Source organism: Hemiscyllium ocellatum, chromosome 16, assembly GCF_020745735.1.
Source record: "Hemiscyllium ocellatum isolate sHemOce1 chromosome 16, sHemOce1.pat.X.cur, whole genome shotgun sequence".
Classification (NCBI taxonomy): domain Eukaryota; kingdom Metazoa; phylum Chordata; class Chondrichthyes; order Orectolobiformes; family Hemiscylliidae; genus Hemiscyllium; species Hemiscyllium ocellatum.
Window position 1 is genome coordinate 72,831,087 of NC_083416.1, and position 27,289 is coordinate 72,858,375.

The following is a 27,289-nucleotide window of genomic DNA, read 5'->3' on the forward strand; positions in this document are numbered from 1 at the left end:
TGGCCTTCATAACAAGAGGAATTGAGTATAGAAGCAATGAGGTTCTTCTGCAGCTATTGTGTGCAGTTTTGGTCTCCCAAATTTGAGGAAAGACATTCTGGCTATTGAGGGAGTGCAACGTAGGTTCACGAGGTCAGTTCCTGGAATGGCAGGACTATCTTAGGTTGAAAGATTGGAGCGACTTGGCTTGTGTACCCTTGAGTTTAGAAGGCTGAGAGGGGATCTGACACGTATAAGATTATTAAAGGACTGGACACTCTGGGGGCAGGAAGCATGTTTCCGCTGTTGGGTGAGTCCCGAACCAGAGGACACAGTTTAAAAATAAGGGGTAGGCCATTGGGAGCAGAGTTGAGGAGAAACTTTTTCACCCAGAGAGTGATGAGTGTGTGGAATGCTCTGCCCCAGAAGGCTGTGGAGGCCAAATCTCTGGATACTTTCAAGAAAGAGTTGGATAGAGCTCTTAAGGATAGTGGAATCAAGGGTTATGGGGATAAGGCAGGAAGAGGATGCTGATTGAGGATGATCAGCAATGATCATAATGAATGGTGGTGCTGGCTCGAAGGGCAGAATGGCCTACTCTTGCATCTTTTGTCCCCCTGAGAATCCATCACTCTTTACATTTTCTAATACGGCATACTTGTTTGAAATGGGGATTGCCACAGAAGACTCCTGCACTATCTGCCTATCTCTCTCTCTTTTCCTGGAGTTAACCCATCTAATGTGACTGTATCTGAGACTTTGTCCCCTTCCTATAACTGCCATTGATCACATCCCCTTCCTCGTGTAAATTCCTCATTTATTCAATCTCGGTTGTTTACTTTGCCAAGAGACTTGGAGTGAAGTTTCTCTATAGCCTCTCCCACTGGTGTATGATGCTAAGGTATAAATGTGCGATTGATGAAAAGATTTGATAGAGAGCAATGGCAAAAATTTCAAGGAAGTAATTCAAATTTGAAACAAATGCACATTCCTTCAAGGGAGACCACACGCGCGTGTGTATATGCGCGCGCACAAGCACACACACTTCCCTACATGGTGGTTGTCAGATATAAATGGAGTGGCACCCAGGGAGAAGATGCTGATGTTGTGGAAATGTTTCTGACTTGTAACACAGATGCAGGCAGATACCTGGAGATGTGCCTCAAATCCTAAGATGGTAGCTTATAGAATTTGAATATGGGTTCATAAGTCTGGAAGGTAAAGATAATCTCAGTAATGGTGACCATGACAGCTATCATCAATCATTTTTTAAAAAAATTCCTTCTGATTCCTTAATATCCTTTGGATAAGGAAATCTGCTATCATTACCCAGTCTGCCATACATCTGACTCCACATGTAAAGAGAGACCAACAATAATGTGATTGGTTTTTAATTTCTCTCAGAAATGATAGTTTTCAAGAATAGTTAGGGATATGCAACAAATGCCAACCTTGTTAGTGACACCTTCATGAAGAAAAAGAATTAAGTAGCTTGGCAACCGGAAGGAAAGCATGAGGAATGTTTAAACTGTAAAAGGTTTGATATATTTGTAAAAAGGGAAAGAAAATGGTAAAAATAAAAATGGAATTCGTAGGAGCCGGAGAAATTATGGGAAATTAGGAAATTGAAGAAATTAAATTATGTATATCTTAATGATAGAAGATGGACAAAACGTTCCATAAATAGTAGGAGCCAACAGACTGATAGGAACCTAAAGACATTAGTATTAATTAAAAAAAACTGTAGAAAGTAATTATGCTAAAAGTCGGTTAATCTGTATCTAATCACCTGAAGTTTTAAAAATGATTACCACGGGTTGGATCTGTGAGGGTAGTGGAGACTTAACTGCATTTGACACCCATGCAATTGAGTGCAAATTATTGACCTGGATGGAAAGTGTTTGAGTAGTAAGAGAAAAATAGGATGGATATTTGGCAGCTTTTGTAATTTGCAGGCTGTGATTTGTGGTCATGGGTTTAGAAAATGCTATCTAAGGATCTGTGGTCAATTTCTGCAGTGTATCTTGTAGATAGTACACTATGCTGCTCCCAAGTCTCAGTGGTAGAGGGGAGTAGCTGCTTGTAGATGTGGTAGGAGAAAGTGAGGACTGGAGATCAGAGGCAAAAAGTGTGGTACTGGAAAGCTACAGCTGGTCAGGCAACATCCAGGGAGCAGGAGAGTCGTCATTTCGTGCATAAACTTTTCATCAGGAATGTCACTCCCGAGGAAGAGCTGATGCTCAAAATGTCAACTCTCCTGTTCCTCAGATGCTTCCTGACCAGGTGTGCTTTTCTAGTGCCACGCTTGGGGATGTGGTGCAGTCAAGCAGAGTGCTTTGTCTTGATAGTTCTAGCTTCTTAAGTATTGTTGGAGCTGTATTCATTCCATCACACTGTTGTCTTCTGCTCTGTAGAGTCAGAAGAGAAATTACATGGCGCTGTATTCTTAGCCTCTGATCTGTTCTTGTAGTCAGTGTGAGTCGAATGGAGTTTCTGGTTAGTGTTTAAACCTCTCCTCCTCTCCCCCCCCCCCAAAGGGATATAGATAGTGGAGAGTTCGGTAGTGGTAACAGCATTGAATGTCGAAGGGTGGTGGTTAGATTGTCTGTTCTTGGAGATGGTCATTGTCTAACATTTGTGCAGTGTAAAGTCGAACATGGACTGCTTCAGTACCCGAGGCTGTGCAAAAGGTGCTGTGTGTTGTGCAATTATCAGCAAACATCCTCACTCTTGACCTTATGATGGAGAGCAGGTCATTAATGAAGCAGCTGGAATTATTTAGGCCTAGGACAGAGTTGCCCTAGAGCTGCAATGATTGACGACCAACAACCACAGTGATCTTTTTATGTGCCAGGCATGACTCCCAACTAGTGGAGAATTGCCCCCTCATACCCATCGACATTTGATCGATGGTCCTGAAGCTACGCTTGCTCCAATGTGGCCTTGATGTCAAGGGCTGTCACTCACCTCACCTCAGCTGTAAAATTAGCAATAAATGGAGGGCAGATCTGAGGCCAGTGGATTACAATGTTGGAAATTTGAGCTTATTCACATTGGAATGGTGAAGGATACAACAGGGTATTTTCTTAATGGTGTGAAAAGCGGATAGATTGTTAAAATATGAACAGAGCAGAAAGTAATCAGAGACTAATTAAATGTTGACATTATATCTCGAGGAGTAGTATACAATGGTGTGGAAGTCATGCCTTTTGTACTAAATCTTGGTTAGACTACAACATATGGAAAAGGCTTTTCCACAAGGAGTTGTTGACCTGTAGAGCATTGAAGAATAAAAATCTGGAATGTGGGAAGGTGTGGCGCTTAGAGTGTGGAGCTGTGCGACTGGTTTGTGGTGTTCTGTCAAGAGTCCACAGATCTGATGGATCAAACTACTTTGTTCTGTACTTTAAACATTATTGGTCATCCCAAGTCAAGATTATACAAGCTGGTCATAACTGTTGAATTATTGTCATCCTGTTATTACTTACATTGGTAAGCTTTCATAGTTGAAATTAATTTTGTGATTACGTTTGTGGTGCTCACTATCTTCTGTCCCAGTGATGTGGGACAGTTGGAGTTTATATATCTGTGGTCCATCTGAAATGTAACATAACCATGTCTGTCTGTTTTCCATAGATACGGACTGGAGTGCCTTTTCAGATATTATAGCTATGGCCTTGAAAGAAAATTTAGACCGGAGATCTTCAAGGATTTCCAGGAAGAAACCATTGTGGATTATGAAGCTGGTAAAATGTTTCTTTCTTTTATAAAGAACTTTGTCCAGGAAATTGGGATTGATTTCTTGGGTGGTTTTTGGTTCTTCAGTATCTTGCACTTTTGGGTTATTTGAGTTGTTTCAGAAAACCCATGAATTCAGACTCGGAAGAGGAATCATTCCAACAACTAAAAATGAGGGGCAGTGGTGGAGACAAATAGACTTTTGAAACCAAAACTTTTCAGACCTTTACGTCATAACATATTCTAAAACTTCATATCATGAATAAAAGATCCTCATGATCTGGCACCCTCGGATTTGCTGAGCAGCACAACTTAGAGAAGGGGAACACCCTTCTCTAGCAGCACGGTGCCTCACAGTCCCAGGTTCGATTCCAGCCTCAGGCGACTGGCTGTGTGGAGTTTGCACATTCTCCACGTGTCTGCATGGGTTTCCTCAGGGTGCTCCGGTTTCCTCCCACAGTCCAAAGATGTGCAGGTCAGGTGAATTGGCCATGCTAAATTGCCCATAGTACTAAGTGCATTAGACAGAGGGAAATGGATCTGGGTGGGTTACTCTTCGGAGGGTCAGTGTGGACTGGATCGGGCTGAAGGGCCTGTTTCCGCACTGTAGGTAATCTAATCTAACCTGATCACTAACTGAAAATGTGTTGCTGGAAAAGCGCAGCAGGTCAGGCAGCATCCAAGGAGCGGGGGAATTGATGTTTCGGGCATGAGCCCTTCTTCAGTAATAAATTGATAATTGAACAAAACTGTCAATTATTTTAAGGATAAAGAATTAGGACATTTTTTACTTCAAGTCATTCTCTCAGCAATAACGGCCTTCTCATGTCGGAGCAATCTCACCACATGCAGCCAAAGTAATACAATGACCAGCCACAGAATAACCTGACCACTAGTACAATACTTCCCGTTAAGCAATGCTAATGGATATCAGATGAAGTCAGATTTGTTTTTGGCTCAGCTATGCACATCAATGATCAAAACTTGCTGTAATTGGTAGTGAATACCTAGCATTCTCTGCGCTTATTCTGTGGCTGGTCATTGTATTACTTCAGCTGCATGTGGTGAGATTGCTCTGACATGAGAAGGCCTTTATTGCTGAGAGAATGACTTGAAGTAAAAATTGCCCTAATTCTTTATCCTTAAAAGAATTGACAGTTTTGTTTAGTTATCGATTTTATTACCAATTGATATCTGCACTTCTATGATTAACATTAGTGTCTTTATTAATGATCAATTTTAATGTATTGGTGTTGGATTTCTTTTTTGATTATTTGGGTTAATCACTGATTAGATTTCTCACTGTGCTTAAGTTTTACAATTTTAGTGGTTAGATTCTACGTATTTGTGGTTAGTTTTACTCTGTTAGTAGTTACATTTAATTTATGAGTAGTTTGATTTTTCATGGTTAGATAAACAGTTTAGTAGTGAGATTTAACACATCTGCCCATTGGTTGTTTTCTTTAATGGCTAATCTTTCAGTGGCTGCTAGGATGTTGCATATGCTAGTTTTACGTTATGCAGCTTAGAAACATGTGACTCACTCCAAATGGTGCAGATGCTCTGTCATTTCAAATTCTTAAGACAGCTTCACAAATTTTTAGGGCTAAGAAAGCCAAGTGATATGGAGCAATAGTGGGTAAAATTCACCAAAGATCTTTAGCACCTCCAAGCTCATAGCCATTTTCATCTGGAAAGTCAAGGGCAGCATGTACATGGGAGTACCAACTTGGTGCACATTCCCGTCCAAGCCACTCACTATCCTGTCTTGGAAATCTATCGCCATTCCTTCAGAGTCTCTGGGTCAAAATCCTAGAACTCCTTTCCCTAGCAGCTTTGTGTTTCCACCTACAGTACAGGGACTGCACCCATTCAAGAAAGCCGTCTTGAGGCCAACCGGGGATGGGCAGCACTTGCTGGCCTGTCAGTGACACCCCCATGTCCCAACAGAAAAGAAAGAGATACAGATTAACCAAAATCGATTTGAGCATTGGAGCAGTCTAGAGGACTGAATGCTTTCATCTTCTTCTTAGATACCTATTATGGTGATTAATTGCAGAACATTAATGGTTAGATTTAGCATTTTAAGCATAACTTTACATAATAAGTTAGTCTGTACTTAGTCTGCTCAAGTAGAAGATAGATTTAAGTGCCTGAATTATTATAAATTCTGTATTTTTTTGTTTCGTTTGATATATTAGGGCAGCTGTATGGATTAGAGAAATTCTGGGCTTATCTAAAGTATTCAAAAGCTAAGAATCTGGACATTGATCCAAAACTTCAAGAATACCTCAGCAAATTTAAACGTCTGGAAGATTTTCGGGTGGATGTAAGTAACAAATGGTGTGGTTCACTAACCCTTGAACAAATAAATTGAGTCTTCTGCTAAATGGAAAAACAGTTGTTACACAGTTGAGAATATATTCCTAGCCACGATCCTCAGTCATTCAAGCTCGACTCAGCTGTGCCTCCACCTGACTATGGCAGCATCCATTGAAAATGAGGTCAACTGATTTTCACTCTTCAAATCTAAACATATTCTTCTACAGGGTGATTTGAACCCCTGTAGAAAAAGGTGAAAATGAAGCTGGGGGTTGGTGAGGGTATAAACTTATTAAATTGTAATCTGACTCCAGTGGCAAGAAAATTACAACTGACCATTGTCAAGGACAGAATTAATTCTCATCTGAAGAATCCTAAGGGATAGTTCGCACAGGTTTGTTAAAGCAAACTCCTGGTTGCCGTCTTATCAGTACCATAGTGTTCATGAAAGTCTTACAGTTGATATACGATGGATTTCAAAATGATTTTGATATCATATGTCATAGATTTATTTAGAAACTGGAAGAATTTCATATTGAAGGATCAGTGATAATTTGGTTATGTCATTAGCTGACAGATATGAGGCAGTCAGCACTGGTGAATGGATGTGTCTCTAAGTGAAGACAGTGTGTAGCATGGTTCTCCCAGGAGTCTGCAGTAAGCTGTTGGTTTTATTAATGTATATAAATGACGGCTTGTATGCCGTTTGAGGCTTGTGACGATGTGAAACTTGGCAACATATCGTGAGCTTCATAACTGCAGAATACAGGAGGACATGATGAGACTTGGGAAATGGGTAGCTACCTGACCAGTAAAATTTAATTCAAGCAAGTGAAGTGATGCCCTTTGGCTGAAAACTAAAAGTGACGACACAAATGGGGCAAGGTCAAAGCAAGGAGAAAGTGAGAACTGGAGATCAGTCAAAAGGTGTGGCGCTGGAAAGGCACAACTGGTCAGGCAGCATCCGAGGAGCAGGAGTGTCGACGTTTCGAGTGTAAGCTCTTCCTCAGAAATTTGTGCTTAAGAGCTTATACCTCAAACGTCAACTCCTACTCCTTGGATGCTGCCTGACCAACTGCATATTTCACTACCACATTTTTGACCAAGATCAAAGCAATATTGGGGATTATGTGCACATCTTTAAAGTGTCAGGCTAAGTTGGTAAGGTATTTAAGAAAACAGAATCATTGAACAGTTATGCCACAAAAAAAAGTCCATCATGACTGCTCTGTCCCTTTGGAAACATTCCCGCCTTTTCCCCACAATCTTGAAAATATTTTCTTTTTAAAATGATTCATTTCCCTTTTTGAAAGCCACAATTTTAAGAAAAAAGGAGATGAGGTTATATACACATTATAGGGAGTTGGGAAAGAAGTTAAAATTCACAAGGGGACTAAGCAGAATAGACTCCGCCTCCCACTCTGCCGAAGGCATACAAGTCCTGGGCCGCCTCCACCGCTGTTCCCTCACCACCTGACGCCAGGAGGAAGAACGCCTCATCTTCCACCTCAGAACGCTTCAACCCCATGGCATCAATGTGGATTTCACCAGTTTCCTCATTCTCTCTCCTTCCACCCCCCACTCCTGCCCAGCTCAACCTTCCATCTCAGCACTGCCCTCATGACCTGTCCTACCTACCAATCTTCCTTCCCACCTATCCACTCCACCCTCCTCTCTGACGTATCACCTTCATCCCACCCCCATTCACCCATTGTACTCTTTGCTACCTTCCCCCACCCTCCTCCCTGACCTATCACCTCCATCCCCACCCCCATTCACCTATTGTACTCTGTGCTACTTTCTCCCCACCCCATCCCCTTCTCATTTATGTCTCCACTCTGCAGGCACCCTGCCTCTATTCCTGATGAAGGGCTTTTGCCTGAAATGTTGATTATCTTGCTCCTCTGATGGTGTCTGACCTGCTGTGCTTTTACAGCATCACTCTAATCTAGACTCTGGTTTCCAGCATCTGCAGCCCTTGTTTTTACCTAGGTTTTTAAAAGTTATGATCTCAGGGTTGTTGATGCTATACTCTCCATTTTAGTCGAAGTGGAAGTGTCAGGACAGAGCAGTTGAATACATGGCTAAAGAGATAGGTGTGGGAGGGAGGGGGCGGTTCAGATTCTTGGGACATTGGGATGAATTCTTGGAGGTGGGAGCAGTACAAGCTGGATGGATTGCACTTGGGCTTGACCAGAACTGATGTGTTAGTGGAAAAGTTGCAACTGCAGCTCTGGAGGATTTGAATGAAAATGGCACGGGAATAGGAACATGTACAGAGAGCTGTGGAGGAATTTCTTCACTGAGCGAATTTATGCACCTGTGGAATTCTTTACCACAATGCAGTTTAAGCCAAATCCTAACCACTCGCTGTATAGAAGTGGTTCTTATGCTGCGATTACTTCTTTTGCCAGCTACCTTGAATCTATTCCTCCTGGTTCCTGATCTTTCCAGCACTGGAACAGTTTCTCCTATCATATCTAATCTGTTCATACCTCTTGTGATTTTCAATACCTATAACAAATCTCCTCCCAACCTTCCCTCCTAAAAGGAAAGGAGTCAAACTTCTCCAGAACGTCTATGTAACTGACATCATCTGGTACTTGTCTGCCCAACCTCTGTCCTATACTATCCTCCTTACCATTCAAAATACTTGAAAGTTACATATCATCTGCAAATTTTAAAGTTGTGCACAGAAGCCAAATGCCTAGGTCACTAATAAATATAATAAATATTATAAACAATGTGATTACAGGGCACTTAGAAATATCAATGGGACTAGAAAAAGTCAAATATAAATTTATGAAAGGGAATAACTTTTGGCTAACGTTTTACAGCTTTTGAAGGTGTAACTAGTATTCACAATATATATCAGTGATTTGGGTAAAGAAATCAAACGTATCTTCAAATTTGCTGATGAGATGAAACTAGGTGAGTGTCAGGAGGTGGTAAATGGCTTGAAGGGGATTTAAGACATTTTGAGCAAATACATGGTTGATGGAGGTATATTATGGATTGATTTTTTTGGTTAGTTCATGGGATGTGGGCGTTGCTGGTTAGAGACGTTTATTGCCCATCCCTAATTGCCCAGAGGGCATTCAAGAGTCAACCACATTGCTGTAGGTCTGGGGTCACAAGTGTGCAGGACCAAGTAAGGGGAGATTTCTTTCTGTGAAGGACATTCGTGAACCAGATGATTATATGGTCACCATTGAATGAGTTTATTATTTAATTTCATCTGCCATTTTGGAATTCAAAACTTGGCCAAAGAGTATTAACCTAGGGTTCTGGATTACTTGTCAAGTGACTATACTCCACTGCAACCCCAAGTATGAGGTTATCCATTTCTATTGGAAAAATAATATGCGTAGTGCTAGTAAATTGCGATAGATTGGAGAACATTGATGTACTGAGTGACCTGAGTGTCCTTGTTCATCAGTAAGTGAAAGAAAGCATGCAGTTAAGAAGTTTTATTACAAGAGGATTTGCGGATCAGGCCAGGGATGTCTTAGTGCAGTTATGCAGGGCCTTGGTGAGATCGCACCTAGAGAATAGGGTGCAATTTTGGTCGCTTAACTTCAGAAAAGATGTACTTACCGTAAAGCAAAGGTTCACACGTGAATCTAGGATGACAAGATTTAAGATAATGTGGTGACTCGGCCTGTATTACTGGTGTTTATAAGGTTGAGAGGGGATCTCATTGAAATATATGCAATTCTGACAGGCTTGTGGATGCAGGAATGGAATTTTGGAGGGGGATCTGAAAAATGAAAGTGATTGTGGTTTCAGGATACAAGGTAGGGCATATTGAACTCATATGAGAGTTTTTTTTTCCACTGAGCATGGAAAGGCTATGGGATTCTCTACCACATAAGGCTGTGGAGGCCCAATCAGTGAATATACTTAAGAAAGAAATACTTAGATTTCTAGAGAAAGGTATCAAGGGCATGGGAAGGAAATGGGAGTATCGTATTGAGATAAAAGATCAGGCATAATCGCATTGAAAGGCAGAGCAGGTTCAATGGCTGAATAACCGCCTCCGTTTTTTTGTTTCTCGGTATTTTCTAATCTTATTCAGAGAGGTTGTTACACACCTGTGGAGCCAGACCTCCAATGTTTACTTAACCTTCTCTGTCTGAATTCAAAGTTGATTGAAAAACAATCGCATGATGTGATAGAGAATTGGAAGGTGTGCAATCTGTGTAGGTCGATTTGAGGAACTGAAAAGGTAAAAAGATCCTGATGGGAGTAGTTTGCAGGCCTCCTAACAGTTGCCAGGATGTGGAGAAAGTAAAACAAGAGATTCAAAAGACTTGTAAGAAAGGCACCATTACAATAATCGCAAGGGAATCCAATATGCACTGAGAAAATTAGGTCGGTAGCAGATCTCGAGAAAAGGGAATTGGAATGTCTGCATGATGGCTTTTTGGAGCAGCTGGTGGTAGAGTCCAGTAGGGAACAGACAATTCTGGAATTGATGTTTAATGAGATAAACTTTATTACAGAAATTAATGTAAAAGAACCCCGAGGGGGCAGTGACCATAATATGATAGAAATCACCCTGCCATTTGAAGGGGAGAATCTGAAAACAGATGCGATGATAGAAAATTGAATAAAGGTGACTCCATTTCATGAAGGAGGAGCCCCGGCCAAAGTTGATTGAAAGGGAAGCCTAGCAGGTAAGACGGAGCAGCAATGGCAGGAGTTTCTGGGGATAATGCGGGAGGCACAGCAAAAATTCATCCCAAGGATGAAGAAACATTAAGGGAAGGAAGAGGCAACCGTGGCTGGCAAGGGAAGTCACCTACAACATAAAAGCAAAATAAAACCTGTACAATGTGGTGAAGATTATTGGGTAGCCTTAAAAAATCAGCAGAGGATAATAAAAAAGCAAGGGGGAGGGGGAGGAGGTTCAAGTACAAGAATAAGCTAGCCAGTAATATGAAAGAAGATTACAAAAGATTTTTAGATATCTAAGGGGTAAAAGAGAGGCAAGTATAGCCATGGGACAGCTATAAAATGAGGCTAGAGAAGTCGTAAAGGGGAACAAAAAAAGGCGAAGGAACTGAATTGGTATTTTGCATCATTGTGAGTAGTCAGAGGTGGCGACAACTGGTCGGGTTGACTTGTGCTTTCTTTATATGTGCAAAACATGTCTGGGCAGTTTTCTACATCGTCGAGTAAATACTAGTGTAGCAGTTTTACTGGAACAACTTGTATAGAGGTGCACAAAGTTCTGAAGCACAGGCCTGCAGTGTGATTGCAAGACTGGTGTCAGGGACAATGACTTTTATAGTATCCAGTGCCTCCAACGTTTTCTCGATATCACATAGTGTGAATCAAATTGGCCAAATACTGGCATCTCTAATGCTGGGACTTTTTAGAAGGTCAGTACAAATCACCGCTGAAGATTGTTGTGAAATTTTCAGCTGCCTCTTTTGCACGAGTGAGCTGCATTCCCCATTCATTGAGGATAGGAATATATGTGCAACCTCCTCCAGTGAGTTGTTAATCATCCACCATCATTCACAATTGGATGTGACAGATCTGCGCAGCTTAGCTTTAATTTGTTGATTTTAGAGTCACTTAGCTTGACCACTTGCTTTATGCTGTTTAACATTGTCAGAGAAATTTGCCCAATAAGTTAGAGACCACAAAGCACATTTCGAACTGAAATTGACAAAGTTTATTAGTACGGTGATATCGCGGAAGAGAAACTGACTAAGCTGAAACAGTTCAGGTAGTCAAGGATTCTCTTCCCAGAGCTGAGGGTGAGACCAGTTTTTATAATAATACTGTACAATAAGGCTAATTAAGAATGGGGAAAATAACATGTATCTGGAAATGGAGTAATCTAGTTGCAAGCATGCTAATTGGAAACCAGTTATTGGATGAATGTCCTGTTCCTTCACACAACACAACATCCTGACAGTATCGATAGTTTCCTTCCTCTTTGCAGGTAGGTGTTAATGTCTTCTCTGAAGTGATGAGGTGCTTCCATTGTCTTCTCCTGGGAGCAATGTTCTTGCTGGTGCCTTTTTGTCAGACCTGTTCTAAGTGTGGTTTGGTATTGCTGGGTTGTGAAACTGTCTTCGGGGCTTTTGGTAGCTGTTTGCTCTGACATTGTTAGTGGGAGCTTGAAGGGTCTGCGTGTACTGTCTGGTTTCGCTTGTCAGCCTGCTTGGTCCCTGCTGAGGCATTCTAGATGGTTTTTGGTACTGTTGGCAAATTTTGTTTTTGTGGGCCTATCGTGGGTTGGCAGGGTTGCAGATCTTTTCCCACAAGCATGCAAGTAGTCCCTTTGGATAAATTACCTGGACCAGATGGACTATACCCCAGAGTTCTGAAGGCGATAGTTGTGCTTGTAACAACCTTGTCGTCCAAGGATCACTGGAATTAGAGGGTCCCACACAACTGGAAAATGGCTAATGGCACAACCCTGTTTAAGAAGGATGCAAGGATGAAGACAGGAAACTATATAGACCAGTTAGCCTCTCTTGGATTGTAAAAATTTTTGAGTCCATTGTTAAGGATGAGATTATGGAGTGCATGGTGAAATAAGGCTGAGACAGCATGGCATCAAGGGGAGGTCATGCCTGCCAAATCTGTTGGAATTCTTTAAGGAGGTAACAAGTTAGACAAAGGAGAGCCAGTAATCTATTTGGATTTCCAGAACACCTTAGACAAGGTGCCACACAGGAGGCTGCTAAATAAGAGATGTGCCCATGACATTTGTAAGGTACTGGCAATGATAGAGGGTTGGCTGATTGGCAGAAGGCAGAGGTTGGAGATAAAGGAGTCTTTTTCTGAATGACGGTCAGTGACTAGTGAAGTTTTGCAGGGATCTTTGGGATCAGTTATTCACATTATATATAAACAATTGGATGAAGGAACAGAGGGCATTGTTGCTTAGTTTGCAGTTGACACAAAGATAACTGACAGGACAGGTAGTGTTGAGGAAGCAGGGAGGTTGCAGAAAAGCTTGGACAGGCTAGGAGAGTGGACAAAGAAGTGGCAGATGAATACTCTGTGGGGAAAAAGTATACGGTTATGCACTTTGACAGGAAAAAGAGTTGTAGACTATTTTCTAAATGAGAACAGCTTCTCACATTTTAAGGTCAAAAGGATTTAGAAGTCCTAGTTAAGGATTCTCTTAAGGTAACTATGCAGGTACGTTTGGCTGTGAGAGAGGCAAATGTAATCTTAGCATTAGTTTCAAGAGTGTGAGAATACAAGAGCAGAAACGTGCTGCTGAGGCTGTATAATGCTCTGGTTAGACCACATTTGGAATATTGTGAGCAACTTTGGGCCCCGTATCTAAGGAAGGAAGTGCTAGTATTGGAGGGGAATCCAGAGGAGGTTTACATGAATAATATTGGGGATGAAGGAATGTCAAATGAGGAGCTGCTGAGGACTCTGGGTCCCTACTTAATAGAGTTTAGAAGGATGAGGGGGTCTGAGTGAAACTGACAGAATATTGCGAGGCCTGGGTAGACATGGAGATGATGTTTCCACCAGTAGGAGGGACTACGACCTGAGGGCGTAGCCTCAGTGAATGGATAGCCCTTTACAACTGAGGTCAGGAGGAATTTCTTCAGACGTAGATGGTTAATCCGTGGAATTCATTGCCACAGAAGGAAGTCATGCAAAGTCACTGCATGTGTTTAAGACAGACAGGTTCTTGATTAGGAGAAAGTGAGGACTAGAGATCAGAGTTGAGAGTGTGCTGCAGGTCAGGCAGCATCTGAGGAGCATGAGAATCAACTTTTCAGGCATAAACCGTCAATGAATGAGGCTTGTGGGTCGGGGAGACAAGACGCCTTCTTGCAGATCATTTCAGAGAACGTCTCTGGGACACTTGCACCCACCAATCCCACCGCCCCGTGGCTGAACACTTCAGCTCCCCTTCCCACTCCGCCAAGGACATGCAGGTCCTGGTTTTCCTCCACTGCCAAACTGTTACCACCTAACAACTGGAGGAGGAACGCCTCCTATTCCGTCTTGGAACCCTGCAACTACATAAGATAAATGTGGATTTCAACAGCCTCCTCATTCCCCCCCCCCCCCCCCCCCCCCCTCCCGCCAACATTATCCCAGTCCCAAGCCTCCAAATTGCCCCTGCCGCCACCCCAGACCCATCCATCACTGCCCCCTCTGACCTATCACCTGCTCCCTCACCTTCATCCACCCGTCGCTTTCTCAGCTCCTTCCTCCCAACTCCACCCCCTCCTATTTATCTCTCAGCCCCAACCCAATTCCACCTCAAAGTCCCAGGTGACCTCCCACTTCCACGATCGCAGCTTCCCTTCCCACGTGGTTGACAACGCATTCCAGCGCATCACTTCCACTTCATGCATCACCGACTTTGAACCCCACCCGTCCCAAAGCAACAAGGACAGAACCCTCCTGATCCTCACCTTCCATCCCACCAAACTCCGCATACAACGCATTGTTCTCAACCATTTCCACCATCTCCAAACACACTCCACCACCAGAGATATATTCCCACCCACTCACCCCAAATCAAGGTTCCAGAGAGATCATTCCCTCCGTGACCCCTCATCAGGTCCATACCTCCCCACCAGCCCACACCCCACTCCTGGTACCTTTCCCTGACACCGCAGGAAGTGCAAAACCTGTACCCCCACCACTCCCCTCACCTCCTTCCAAGGCCCCAAGGGGTTCCTCCACATCTGTCAGAAATTCACCTGTACCTCTACCAATGTCATCTTCTGCATCTGTTGCATCCAGTGTGGTCTCTTCCATATCAGGGAGACAAGACGTCGTCTTGAGGATCATTTCAGAGAACATCTCTGGGACACCTGCACCTACCAGCCCCACCGCCCTGTGGCTTAACACTTCAATTTCTCCTTCCCAATCCATCAAGGATATGCAGGTCCTGGTTTTCCTCCACCACCAGCCATTACCACTCAATGCCTAGAGGAAGAGTGCCTCATATTCCACCTTGGGACCCTGCAAGCACATGGGTTAAGTGTGGATTTCAACAGCTTCCTCATTTCCCCTTCCCCCATATTATCCCAGTCCCAAGCCTCCAAATAGGCCTTGCCCTCCGGACCCATCCATCACTGTCCCTCTGACTTATCACCTTCTCCCTCACCTTCATCCACCCATCACTTTCCCAGCCACCTCCCCCCCAACCCCATCCCCCTTCCATTTATGTTTCAACCCTGACCCACAAGTTTCATTCCTCATGAAGGGCCTATGCCCAAAACTGCTGCTCAGATGCTGCCTGACCTGCTGTGCATTTCTAGCACCGCACTCTAGGTTCTTGTTTGGTAAGGGGATCAAGGATTTTGGGGGAATGATAAATATATCAGCCATGATGGAATGGCAGAGCAGATCCCATGGGGCAAATGGCCTAGTTCTACACCTATTCCTTAGGGTTTCACTTTAGAATTATTGTCACATAGACACACCATCAGCTTTTGTAGCTTTTAATAGAACATTGGAATGCTCTTGTTAAATAATCAGCATTTTTTAAAAACATTCCATATCTAGTTCACTATATTATAAAGCTGTTGAACATAAAATGAGATGAATATGCATTTGTAAATCAGAAATGCAATTCACCAAGTTGTACAGTAAAATACCTGTTTTTGTTGCAGCCTCCAATTTGCGATGAAGTTGGCCGCAAGCGTCATTCTTCAGGAGCAGAAGAGAAAAGGCGTTTGCCATCAATGTCTTCCAATAAAACCACAAGCGCCGTCAGTGAAGCCGCGACTGGGACGCAGCTCCCCTCCAAAAATACGACAGAAGAAACCAACCCCACTCTGAGCCAGAACCCTGCTTCAGCGGAGTTCTTGGAAGTGGAAACTGCAGACAAATAGAGCTTGGACTCTGCCCCTCAACTCTGGATCTTTTATTTGAACGTTTGGTATTGTCACCTCGATGACTGACTGAAAAGCTGGGCCAGATATCAGACATTCTACAATGCTGGGCAGTGGAAAAATGCATCACCTGCCTGAAGACTTATATTCGAAGCCAGTTTCACGTCTTTCACCCATATGAATGAATGTTGCATGAGAACAATTGGCTAAAATATAATTCACCTGCTTGATTTGGGGTCGACAATACAGCTTCACTCAGATATCCAGAAAACAAAAAAAAACAAAAAAAAATCAAAACCCGTCCCTTGAGAACGGGATTAAAAAGATGCCTTATTACAGCCTGCTCCTGTTTCTGGGCAGCATATATTAAATTCTGCTCGCTCGGCTAATGACTCTCCTATTGGCCTCTAATCTTGATAAAATTATCAGTTCCTTATCCTGGATTTTGAATTGTCAAGGTTTTGTTTGTACCCGATTTAAAAGTTACCGCAGGCGGGATCAATGATTTAAGACGCAAATCCTTTTGAGTGGCAGATAATCTTTCTGTCAGGCCTTATTCCGCTTGTTCATGGTAAAGAACTTCAGTCTGATAACCAGATATAAAGACGTTAGCAAGTAGCCATGGCAACGGCTCATTGGCCCCATGTCAAACTCTCAGTCAAAGTCACTGCTGCAGTGCCTTTGGCCACAAGCGTTTTATTGCTCCTGTCCAGTTGTCTTTTCGCTTCTCCCAAACCCAAATCAGCACCACTTTGAAAAATGCTACAGCCCAGCTTCATCTTAGTTCATGAGCTGCCTGCTTGGAGTAACAGCAGTAACATTGGTGAAATTTATATCGGGCAACATCATTCTCAGAATGTGTGTTATGTAGGGATGTCGCGATGTAATTTTATTTTAATGTACCAGTGCAGTGGTAATCTTAGCTCACATCATTCTAGCTGTTGTTCTGGAAATGCAACCATCACTAGGAGAACAAGGCTTAGCATTTTCTTTTTGTTAATCATTGTCACATTTATTGTGGTCTGGTTAGCAGTGTACAGAAAAACTGAGCCCTGTGATTATTGCGGACTTGCTACATCAGAGTATATTGGAACATGCTGTTGTGATATTTGTAATATCATTATGTTGTGATTGGTATGCATGTTTCTCATGGATGGGCTGAATTGCATTCTTGGACTTTGGAGGCGCTGGTATTCAGAGCAACCTGATGGCTTCGCTTTCCTAACTACAACTGAGCTCGGATTCTGGTCTGGCTTTTCCTCAAGGGGACCTGTTGACAAGAGTTTGAACCACCTTTTTGGATGGTGCTCTTAGTGAAAGTAAATTCACTTATTCTGCTCTCTGACGCTTGCATTTTGAGTGATTTTTATTATTCATTCTCATTTGGTCTCCACCTTCTCACGTATGCTTGTTCTATCTTTTCTCTCTTCCTCTCTATCATACTTGCTCTGTCAGCTGCTTTTATCTTCCCAGGACTACCCTGCCATCCCAGTTAGTGACACTGATGTTTGGTAGAATGTCCTGGGCTACTTCAGAGGTGGAGAGGACTTGTCATTTGCCAGTGCTTGAGGAAAGGCTCCCATATTGTCATGTAACAGGTTTGGGTTGAATGTTTTGGCTGGTCCCATCTACCACTGTAAAATCAGGTAGATGTCATTGTGCATTGAGTGTTGGGTGATGTTTCTGCCTTCCTTGCTTCTGTGCTGAACTAGCTCCTGAACGCGAAGTTCCTTAATCCATGTTGATGGATGTTTTATCTTGAGGCTATCATTTGCCATTGATGCTAATTCTTCATGAAGATGAGTCAGTTAGACAGCAGCCACTTGTAGGAAATAAAATCCTGACTAAAGCAGGTCAGTTAAAGAAGTTTTGAGTAATGTACGTGTACTGGGGAGTGACCTTGCTTCTCGGTGTGATTTTGAAAACATGTATTGTTTACACCATACTCTTTGAAGGAGTCCCAGTGACTCCCTGGAGTTCCTGTAATACAGGACTATGATCACTTGTAAATCAGTTGGGTTTGACCAATTTTACCAGAATTTTCATGCAAATCAGACTGACGTACTTGTAACTAAAAGACTGCATTGTTGGCAGTAATTCAGGGTTGAGGCATCCTGAATCCTCAGCCAGCTCAGTTAGGAGAATGTGAAGCTGCTTTTATTTAAATGAGAAATACTTCTTAATGAAAAATGCCTCCACTAGACAGGAACCTAGATCTTGAACATGTTTTTATTTCAGGTAACTTAGAATATTTGCGAAGCTTCTCTTTGTTCATTCTACACTCTCTTGCATTTAGAACTCAAGTGTCTGATTCATGGAGCAATTTGTATATAATGTGAGACCATGAAAAAATTATAGCTGAATGTCATTTTTTTTTCCTGAAGTGAGAAAACTAGCCATATTTGCCAAAGAAATTCTGGGTTTCACAGATGCTGGGCATAAGTTAGTTGCACATATTGTTAAAAAAAGGTGCTGTGGATTTATTCTGCATTTCTCTGGGTAAAAGGTACATCTTCCACTAACTGCTGATTAAAAGACATTTTGACATCTTTCCACTTCCTTTTTTTAATGTTTGAACCACTTGCCCCTTTGCCCCCACTGCCCTATACTGTATACTTGGACCTTCAGTTGACCCCATGTCCCAGCATTGTTTACCTGAACACCTATCCATTCTTGCTTTCTCTCTCCATAACCCCTCTCCACTGCATTCTTTCCTTGAAAACCTGTCCATTCTGCTTTCTACTTAGTCTGCCACTGTTGGACATTGCAGCCAGCTGACAGACGACATATCACAGCTTAAACCGTCAGCATGTAAGTATAATTAGTAGTCCAGCTTCTCTCACGACTTGCTGTGAAGGCACGGCCTATAACTGTTCCGCTACAGGCATGGAAATTAAACCATCTCTTCACATGATCTCCCTCACAAGCAGTGATGCTCAGTGAAAAGCTTGACAGCTCTAAAATAGAGCTTGATGTTACAGCTGGACTTCCTTCCACCCTGGTTTACTTGAGTGCAGTTGTTTCCAGTTGTTTGAGCCATCCTTGGATTTTATAGCAAAAGGTAATAACCTGATGGTTATCAGTTTGGCTCAACAAAGGCACTAAGACACATGTATTGTGAAATAGCGATTCAAGTGCAAAGTGCAGCACTATTTGAACTGCTGCAACTCTTTCTTCCAGTTGCTTGTCGCTGTATGAAGGTTAGATCTTTAATTTGTATTCTAAATGACGAACCTAATGTTGTTGTGGAATATCTCATTTTAACACTTGTATCTATGTGCTCTTGGGAGTGAGTTTAACACTTGGTGTAACTACGTACTTCCAAGAACTGACTTAACATTCAGTGAAATCACATGTTCCCAGCGCCTTGTTTAACCCTCATTACTTCCTGGAGTCACAGTATCCATATGTTCATTTTATTTTAATTTTTTGCAAGTTTTCCCTTCAGATGTTTAAGTTTCTGTCTATTGGCTGGATGGTCCATTGAAACATTGTCAGTATTTGGGAGACCCCAGATGTTTCCATGATTTCTAAATAATTTCTATTCTAAACTTGCAAGCCATACACAAGATTTCAGTTTTGCACTAGAATTCAGTGTTTAGAAAGACTCTGAACTGAAGATTGGAATCGACTGAGCTGAAATATTTTATGTATGTCAATTGTCCAGATAGAGACACTCAGCCCACTCCCAGTATTCGTCATGTCAAACACCTTGGCTGAGAATACGAAAATGTCTCTTTTTTTCAAATTACTGAGTTACAAAGGGTCTGGAGAATGTGCAGTGAAGTGCCCATGGTATGGGCAACCCGCTGGACAGGGAAAGGTGTGAACCTCCATTTGATCAGAAGTACCTTGTCTGTTAAATCTCTGGGACAGTTCCACATTTCAACTTGCTTCTAGCTTTCTTGAAACTCAGCAAGGGTTGTGAAGCTATTGGGTAAACTGTGATGATTCTATCTCTTCAAATGTGCTGTTTAGTTCATTTCACTCAAATACAGACCTCATCTCTCCAGAATAATGGAATAGTGCCGCAATAATGTGAAATTATTGCGGCATATGCCAACTACAGTGACATATGCCAACTCTTGTCCCTGTTTGCAGCCTGGACCTGCTCCAAAATTGCTCTACCTTGAACCAGCAGTAGTAGATATCAGTTCACCAAGGTCGTTTATGAATCCCTCAGAGTGAAGCTTCCAATTTGCTCTGAGATTTCAAACCCAGAGTGAGAAGGGAGGAAGGAAAAGTCATGAGTTAGACTAGAATATTTTCCTGCATTGAACAGCATTGATTTATTTGGGAGGGGTGGTTGCCTGAATCTGGTGAGGATTTGGACTAGGAACCTTGTTGAACTCCACGCATTTGTCAATGTTACTGTTTACGCGAAGATCGGGGATTGATTTTGGTAAACCTCATGACTCTTAACTCTGTGTAAATAATGCACGAGCTGCTATAGTGCTTTGAGTGCACCTTTTAAAAACAGCTTCGTGAATTCTGGGCTTCTTGATATCAGTTTTATTTTGTCAGGAACTGAATAAGGGGTAAATAGGTGCATTTCTTAAAACATTTAATTCTACTTCCAATATTCTCATTATTGAGCTGTAAATGTGCTAGATTTGGCGAGACAGTTTCTTGTTCTGTGTGGTCGGGCTTGCCTTAGTTTCCTTTCTTTCTTAGACATTTCTTCCAACAAACCTTCATTCATGAAAGTTCAAACCAGTGTGTAAGCCCATTCTGATTAGCAAGTTTCATGTTAGTTTAGTTCACTTCAACTTCCAACCATTTCACACACATCAAGACTTCTTCAGGTCACTGTTTTATTTTAGATTCCATCCAAATCCAAAGCCTTTTGGTAAATGGGCTTTTTGTTTATTTAATTTGATTGTTACAGCACATAAGGAGTAAGAGCTTGCCCTTTTAAGGGCAGACTTGTACAGGAACCACATACAGTGCTAGAGGCTCCAAGTATTGCACTCTTGCCCCCAAGACTGGGGTAGCCAGGTCTTCATGGGCTGGGGTAACCAGATCATTATAGTAAGCACGCTGGATCACTAGTGCAATTATGTTTTAAATGTGAATGCCGCTGCATATAGCGGAAAATGTGTGTCCTTTTAAGGGCAAATTCATAATTGAATTCCACACAGGTTTGCATATTGCAATCCTGCGCCACAAACTGTCGCAGCTGTGCCCTTGCAGGCCGAGGCTGGCTGTGTCATCCCAGGAGTGGGCAACCATGTCCTCGGGCTGCAGTATGACTTCTGATGGTAAACATAAATGCTGGAACACTAGTACATTTCTATTCACCAACTTCCCCTACCCAGCCCAAAATAATGGAGTCCAGACCCAAATATTCTCATCTCTGAATTTGAAGTGCCACTCCTGGCAGAACATCTGTGTTTGTCCTTTATTTTTCCACTGAAAGCTGATGCTTCTGTTTCAGCTGCTTCATTACTGACGCTCTTAGCTTTCAATCACCAGGAATGTTAGTCAGGTGGTTCAGCTTTGAGCGCAATGTATTGTTAAGTAGATTGACAGGTTGATGGTTTGTAAAAGGGATCTGGTGCTTTCATGAGCCAGGAATCACCTCTTGCAGCAATGTGTGGCTCAGTATTTATTACAGTTCCTTAGTAGTTTAAATATAGACATGCAGAGCTAGGCTGAGTGAAACATTAACCTGAAGTGGAATGCCCAGAGTGCCTGCTTAGAATGCTGGTGAGTCTCCTTATCCTGGCTGCTGTAATAATAGAAACTACAACAAATGCAGATTTATCCCACTTTTAAAGAAACAAACTTGTAAAATACTTGAACAAGAGCTTGTAACATAAACTATTAATCACTTAGAGTATTTGCTTTTTAGTCTGATGTGGTTCCTTCCGGGTAGTGTTTCGCCCTTTGTAATTTGTGGTAATTCTGCTTTCCTTTTATATAAAAATCAGTTAAAATGTACAAAAAATTAAAAAAAACACTAAAAAGATTATTGTTTGGGTCTGGTTATTTCATTGTAAAGAGAGCTGGAATTTGACTTTCGTTGCATTTTGTCCACTAATCTCTGTTCCCACCACATGGGCAGAAAACTTGCTGCCTCTGTGTTTAGGATTCCATGTTCGGCAGGGCCGTAGTTGGTAATTAATGCCAGTCAGACTGACCAAGCATAATTTAAGAATGTCCAGGAGCTTGTCCTTAAGCTTCTACCTTGTTTGATCTCACAAGCTTATGATCCTCTTACTGTGCCTTTTTTGTACAGTTGAATTCTCTTGATTGAATTCCTGGATTGTGTTTTCACATCAATAATGCTGCTCTGCTCCCACATGACTCGGCACTTGTGACTAATATCATGATCCACCTCTGCCCCTTTGTAATGGCCCCACCATTGCAATGGCAAACTTGAAGCCAGTTATTTCACTTCATATCCTATAAAGGAATGGCTAAAGGCACTAGTTACTGCATAAGATTTTTGCCCTGACTGCATTCTGGCTTACATGTTTCTAGCTAGGTTGCTCCAGAACAGCCAAACGCAATGTGGAACATCATCCAGTTGTGTAGGAGAACTCTGCATTAGTTTGATACAATTTACAGCTTTTAACTTTTTTCTTAAGAGCTAACATAGATTTTGAAATTTTGGTTTCAAGCTAACTTAGATCAGGGCTGTTTCCGTGATAACCTCTATCCAATGACTTGAAGCTAGTTAATTTCACAATCACGTAAAAGTTTTGTGTATGTAAGAGAGATGCAACCATTAGAGGATAGAGTATCAGCCATGATCATACTGAGTAGTGGAGCAGGCTTGAAGGGTCAAATGTCCTACAGGAGAAAAAGCTGCCTGAGAATGTTATTGTCCTCCAAATAGCTTGCTTAATTTTAATAAGCCTTCACTATGCTACATATGTTCCATTACTCTCCAGAAAATGATCCATGTAAGGAAGTGCAATGGGTATTAAAGTTTGTTACAGTCATAACAGAAAACTTAAATGAGACAATTTACTAACTTCAACATTTTATTAACGAAAGTTAACAAGCAATACACTTTAAGCAGATAGATTTACTGCTTTGCCAAAAACAAATCAAAAGCTGTCATATCAAACCTACTGGAATCTAATTTGTTATAATTAATCAAGAGTTTCTAAGAATCGCTAATAGAATATCCATCAATATTTAAAGTAGTGTTTCTTAAATCCCCGTTCAAATAAGAAATCTTTTCTGGTGGGAGAATAGTTTTTGAGAACTGTTATGAGGGCTTCTAATACTTATGAAATTTCAGTGCAACCGTCTTGCAGTTTTTTAGTATTACTTTGACAACTGCTTTACAACTGCGGGTGTAAATCCTCTATTAGTTCTTTGCACTTTCATGCAATGCTGTTTCGTTTAACATTATTCCTTAATTATTCTGAAAAGGCTACTTTATGAAGTTGAATTTCTATTTCGTCCATTTCTGTGAAGTTTCATATTTCTTTCACCTCTCCCTTACTCTTTCAATCTTAACAGAATCTTTGTTATAGGTTTGTCAGTAAAGATGTTTTAGTTTTGTCCTAATGAATGTTGTGCTAATCTAGTTTTTAATGGTGTTGCTGTGGTAAGAATCTCTGCCATTATTATCTTTGGATAGTTCCAGTATTTATTCCATAATTGATATTTCACTTTCATCCTAGGTATGATGTTGCTGTGTGTCTTTCCAGACCACCTCATGGTGATTAAACTCTTGTTTACACTACTTGTTGTCTAAGCTCTGTGCTTGGATCATATGTGAAATCTCCATGTCCTCTTCCCTACTAGCTGCAATGGAGTTTTTCATGGTTAACATCTACATGAATCTTTAAATGTTTTTAATCTATTTACTTAGTTGTATTTATTCCTCAATCAGACTTATATTTCTAACAAAATATTGTTGCAGATTAGAGTCATACTTAGAACAAAGAAAAGGATGTCGTTGGAGATCCAATCGTATCAGTTCAGGGCATCCCTGCAGGAGTTCCTCAAGGTTTTATCTGGGACCCAACCATCTTTCTGTTTCATCAATGACATACCTTCCATCATAAGGCCAGAATTGAGGACATTTGCTGCTGATTATACAATGTTCAGCACCATTTGCAATTCCACAGGTAGTAAAGCTGCCACTATCCAAGTAAACTCAATAACATTTCAGCTTGAACTGATAGTGCTATCCCTGAAATCTCCACTATCATCAACCTGGGCGTGACTACACAACAGTGAGCACCTAGCATCCCTGATTTCCCTTGAGAGTATGTTAGCTGTCTTCTTGAACTACTGCAGTGCATGTGGTGGAAGTGCACCCTCAGTGCTGTTAAGCAGTGATAAACAGCATTATTATTCTAAGCAGTAAACCCAAATTTGGAAGATGCTGTCATATGAGCCATGGTGAGTTACTGCATTGCACCTTATAGTTGGTACACACTTACCTCAGTAAACCATATGTAAGGGAGGGAATGCTGAAGGTAGTCGATGGGGTACCAAAAGAGTAAGCTGCTTTGTCCTAAATAGTAAAAAGTGAGGTCTACAGATGCTGGAGATCTGAGCTGAAAATGTGTTGCTGGTTAAAGCGCAGCAGGTCAGGCAGCATCCAAGGAACAGGAAGTTCGATGTTTCGGGCAAAAGCCCTTCATCAGGAATGAGGAAAATGTGTCCAGCAGGCTAAGATAAAAGGTAGGGAGGAGGGACTTGGGGGAGGGGCGATGGAGATGTGATAGGTGGAAGGAGGTCAAGGTGAGGGTGATAGGCCGGAGTGGGGTGGGGGCGGAGAGGTCAGGAAGAAAATTGCAGGTTAGGAGGGTGGTGCTGGGTTCGAGGGAATCGACTGAGACAAGGTGGGGGGAGGGGAAATGAGGAAACTGGAGAAATCTGAGTTCATCCCTTGTGGTTGGAGGGTTCCCAGTTCTAATACCGAACAACCCAGATGGCCGCCTCCTTCAAAGACCGCAGATTCCCCCCAGACGTGATCGACGATGTCCTCCATCGCATCTCCTCCACTTCCCGCTCCTCCGCCCTTGAGCCCCCCGCCAACCGCCACCAGGACAGAACCCCACTGGTTCTCACCTACCAACCCACCAACCTCCGTATACAGCGTATCATCCGCCGTCATTTCCACCACCTCCAAACGGACCCCACCACCAAGGATATATTTCCCTCCCCTCCCCTATCAGCGTTCCGCAAAGACCACTTCCTGCGTGACTCCCTCGTCAGGTCCACAACCCCCACCAACCCAACCTCCACTCCCGGCACTTTCCCCTGCAACCGCAGGAAATGCAAAACTTGTGCCCACACCTCCTCCCTTACCTCTCTCCAAGGCCCCAAGGGATCCTTCCATATCCACCACGAATTCACCTGCACCTCCACACACATCATCTATTGCATCCGCTGCACCCGATGTGGCCTCCTCTATATTGGGGAGACGGGCCGCCTCCTTGCGGAACGCTTCAGCGAACACCTCTGGGACACCCGGACCAACCAACCCAACCACCCCGTGGCTCAACACTTTAACTCTCCCTCCCACTCCACCAAGGACATGCAGGTTCTTGGACGACTCCATCGCCAGAACATAACAACATGACGGTTGGAGGAAGAGCGCCTCATCTTCCGCCTGGGAACCCTGCAACCACAAGGGATGAACTCAGATTTCTCCAGTTTCCTCATTTCCCCTCCCCCCACCTTGTCTCAGTCGATTCCCTCAAACTCAGCACCGCCCTCCTAACCTGCAATTTTCTTCCTGACCTCTCCGCCCCCACCCCACTCCGGCCTATCACCCTCACCTTGACCTCCTTCCACCTATCACATCTCCATCGCCCCTCCCCCAAGTCCCTCCTCCCTACCTTTTATCTTAGCCTGCTGGACACATTTTCCTCATTCCTGATGAAGGGCTTTTGCCTGAAACGTCGAATTTCCTGTTCCTTGGATGCTGCCTGACCTGCTGCGCTTTAACCAGCAACACATTTTTAGCCCTTGTCCTAAATAGTCTCAAGCTTTGAATATTATTGGACCTACTTATCCAGTCAAGTGAAGAATATTCCATTACACTGCTCAGAGGCTAGGAATTCTGTGATCATTGGACACTATGGCAATTTTACCCTTCCAGAGGTTACAAATCCTTGTTAATTTGTGGAGGAGGTGTCGATCGAGCCAGGGAGGAAAGTGGTGTCATAGCAACTGGGAGATGGCAAAGCATATGGTTACAAACATCTTGGCAGATAGGTTGAGTTTGTTCTTGGGAGCCAGAATCGCCTATAATTCCCTTGCTGCCTGCTCCGCCCACAAGATACCGGCTTACCCAGTTGTCACAGTTTCACTTTCCTGTCTGCTCTCCATCTGCTTTGGCATGAGTGCTATGAATTTGAGAGAGAGATAATGATAAATTGAGATGGGTCTGAAATAAACAAGGATAAATCAAGGCAATGGATGGAGGAAGAAGCAAAGAGAAACTTGGTACAGTACTTCAGTGTTTGATAGAAAATGGTACTTGGACAGTTGGTAGGAATAAGGCAAGATGCTCTGTGCCAGAGAAGTAAGGAAACAGCTCAAGGTGTCTTCTGCTTATTGAATCATAGTACCACGACTGCATTTAAGGGGAAGTTATCACTTCTAGCTAGATTTCTGTAATGGCCATGATGTTAATCCTTCACACTAACCTAATGATTACAAGTGAATGAACATTTTAGAACATAAATGTAGAAGGATGCCTGCTGTGATTCAGTGGGTAGTATTCTTTGCTTGGAGTCAAAAGGTTAGGGTTCAAGTCTTATTCCACTTTTTAAAAAAAACATGAGATTAGTAGGGAGCTTAACAGGGCAGATGCAGAAAGGTTATTTACCCTTGTAGCAGAGACTTTGTAAGAAATCACCTTTTTAAGATTGCAATGAAGATTTTTTTTCACTCTAATGGATGACCTATAGAATTCTTTACCGCAAAGTTATGGTGAAAAGGTTGGAATGTGGAGCTGGGAATTATCAGATCAGTCATGATCTCACTGAATGATGGAGTGCACTTGATAGGCCATTGGGTCTATTTCATTGTCTTAAGATTGTGATAGTCCATCCATTGGCATGGTCTACAATATCAGCTTTGGGAGGGATGAGATGAATGCCTTGTGGAAAGGATGGGACAATTGGTGTAAGAAGGCAGGGCAGCTTCAACTAGGAGATTCACACAGCCAAGCAAGTGCAGACTGTTCCCTCACATCTGCCATGTTCATGGTTTTGGGGAAATTGAGTGGCCAATTGCCTGCCACACTAAATTCCCATGCACTGCCCTTTATAGATAGGGTTTACTCAGATCAATTCCAAACAAAGGATGGTGATATTGGGGAATTCAATGATTAGACTCTCTGATCTTCCATATCTGAGCAGAAAATACAATGGAGTGAAAGCGTCGAGATGTTTTCTATTAAATAAGGCACAATA

General features: G+C 42.4%; 1 protein-coding gene across 3 annotated transcripts in view; it reads left to right on the forward strand.

Annotated features, from left to right (window-relative positions):
* larp1 (La ribonucleoprotein 1, translational regulator) overlaps nucleotides 1-21,858 on the forward strand; it is a 126,170-nt gene extending 104,312 nt beyond the window's left edge. For all 3 annotated transcript variants that reach the window (XM_060837375.1, XM_060837376.1, XM_060837377.1), the window contains 3 exons: nucleotides 3,616-3,725; nucleotides 5,919-6,046; nucleotides 15,666-21,858. In XM_060837375.1, coding sequence (XP_060693358.1) covers nucleotides 3,616-3,725; nucleotides 5,919-6,046; nucleotides 15,666-15,887 — 460 coding nt within the window. In that variant the 3' untranslated portion in view covers nucleotides 15,888-21,858. The remainder of the gene's footprint in view (nucleotides 1-3,615; nucleotides 3,726-5,918; nucleotides 6,047-15,665) is intronic.
* Nucleotides 21,859-27,289: the final 5,431 nt, after the last annotated feature.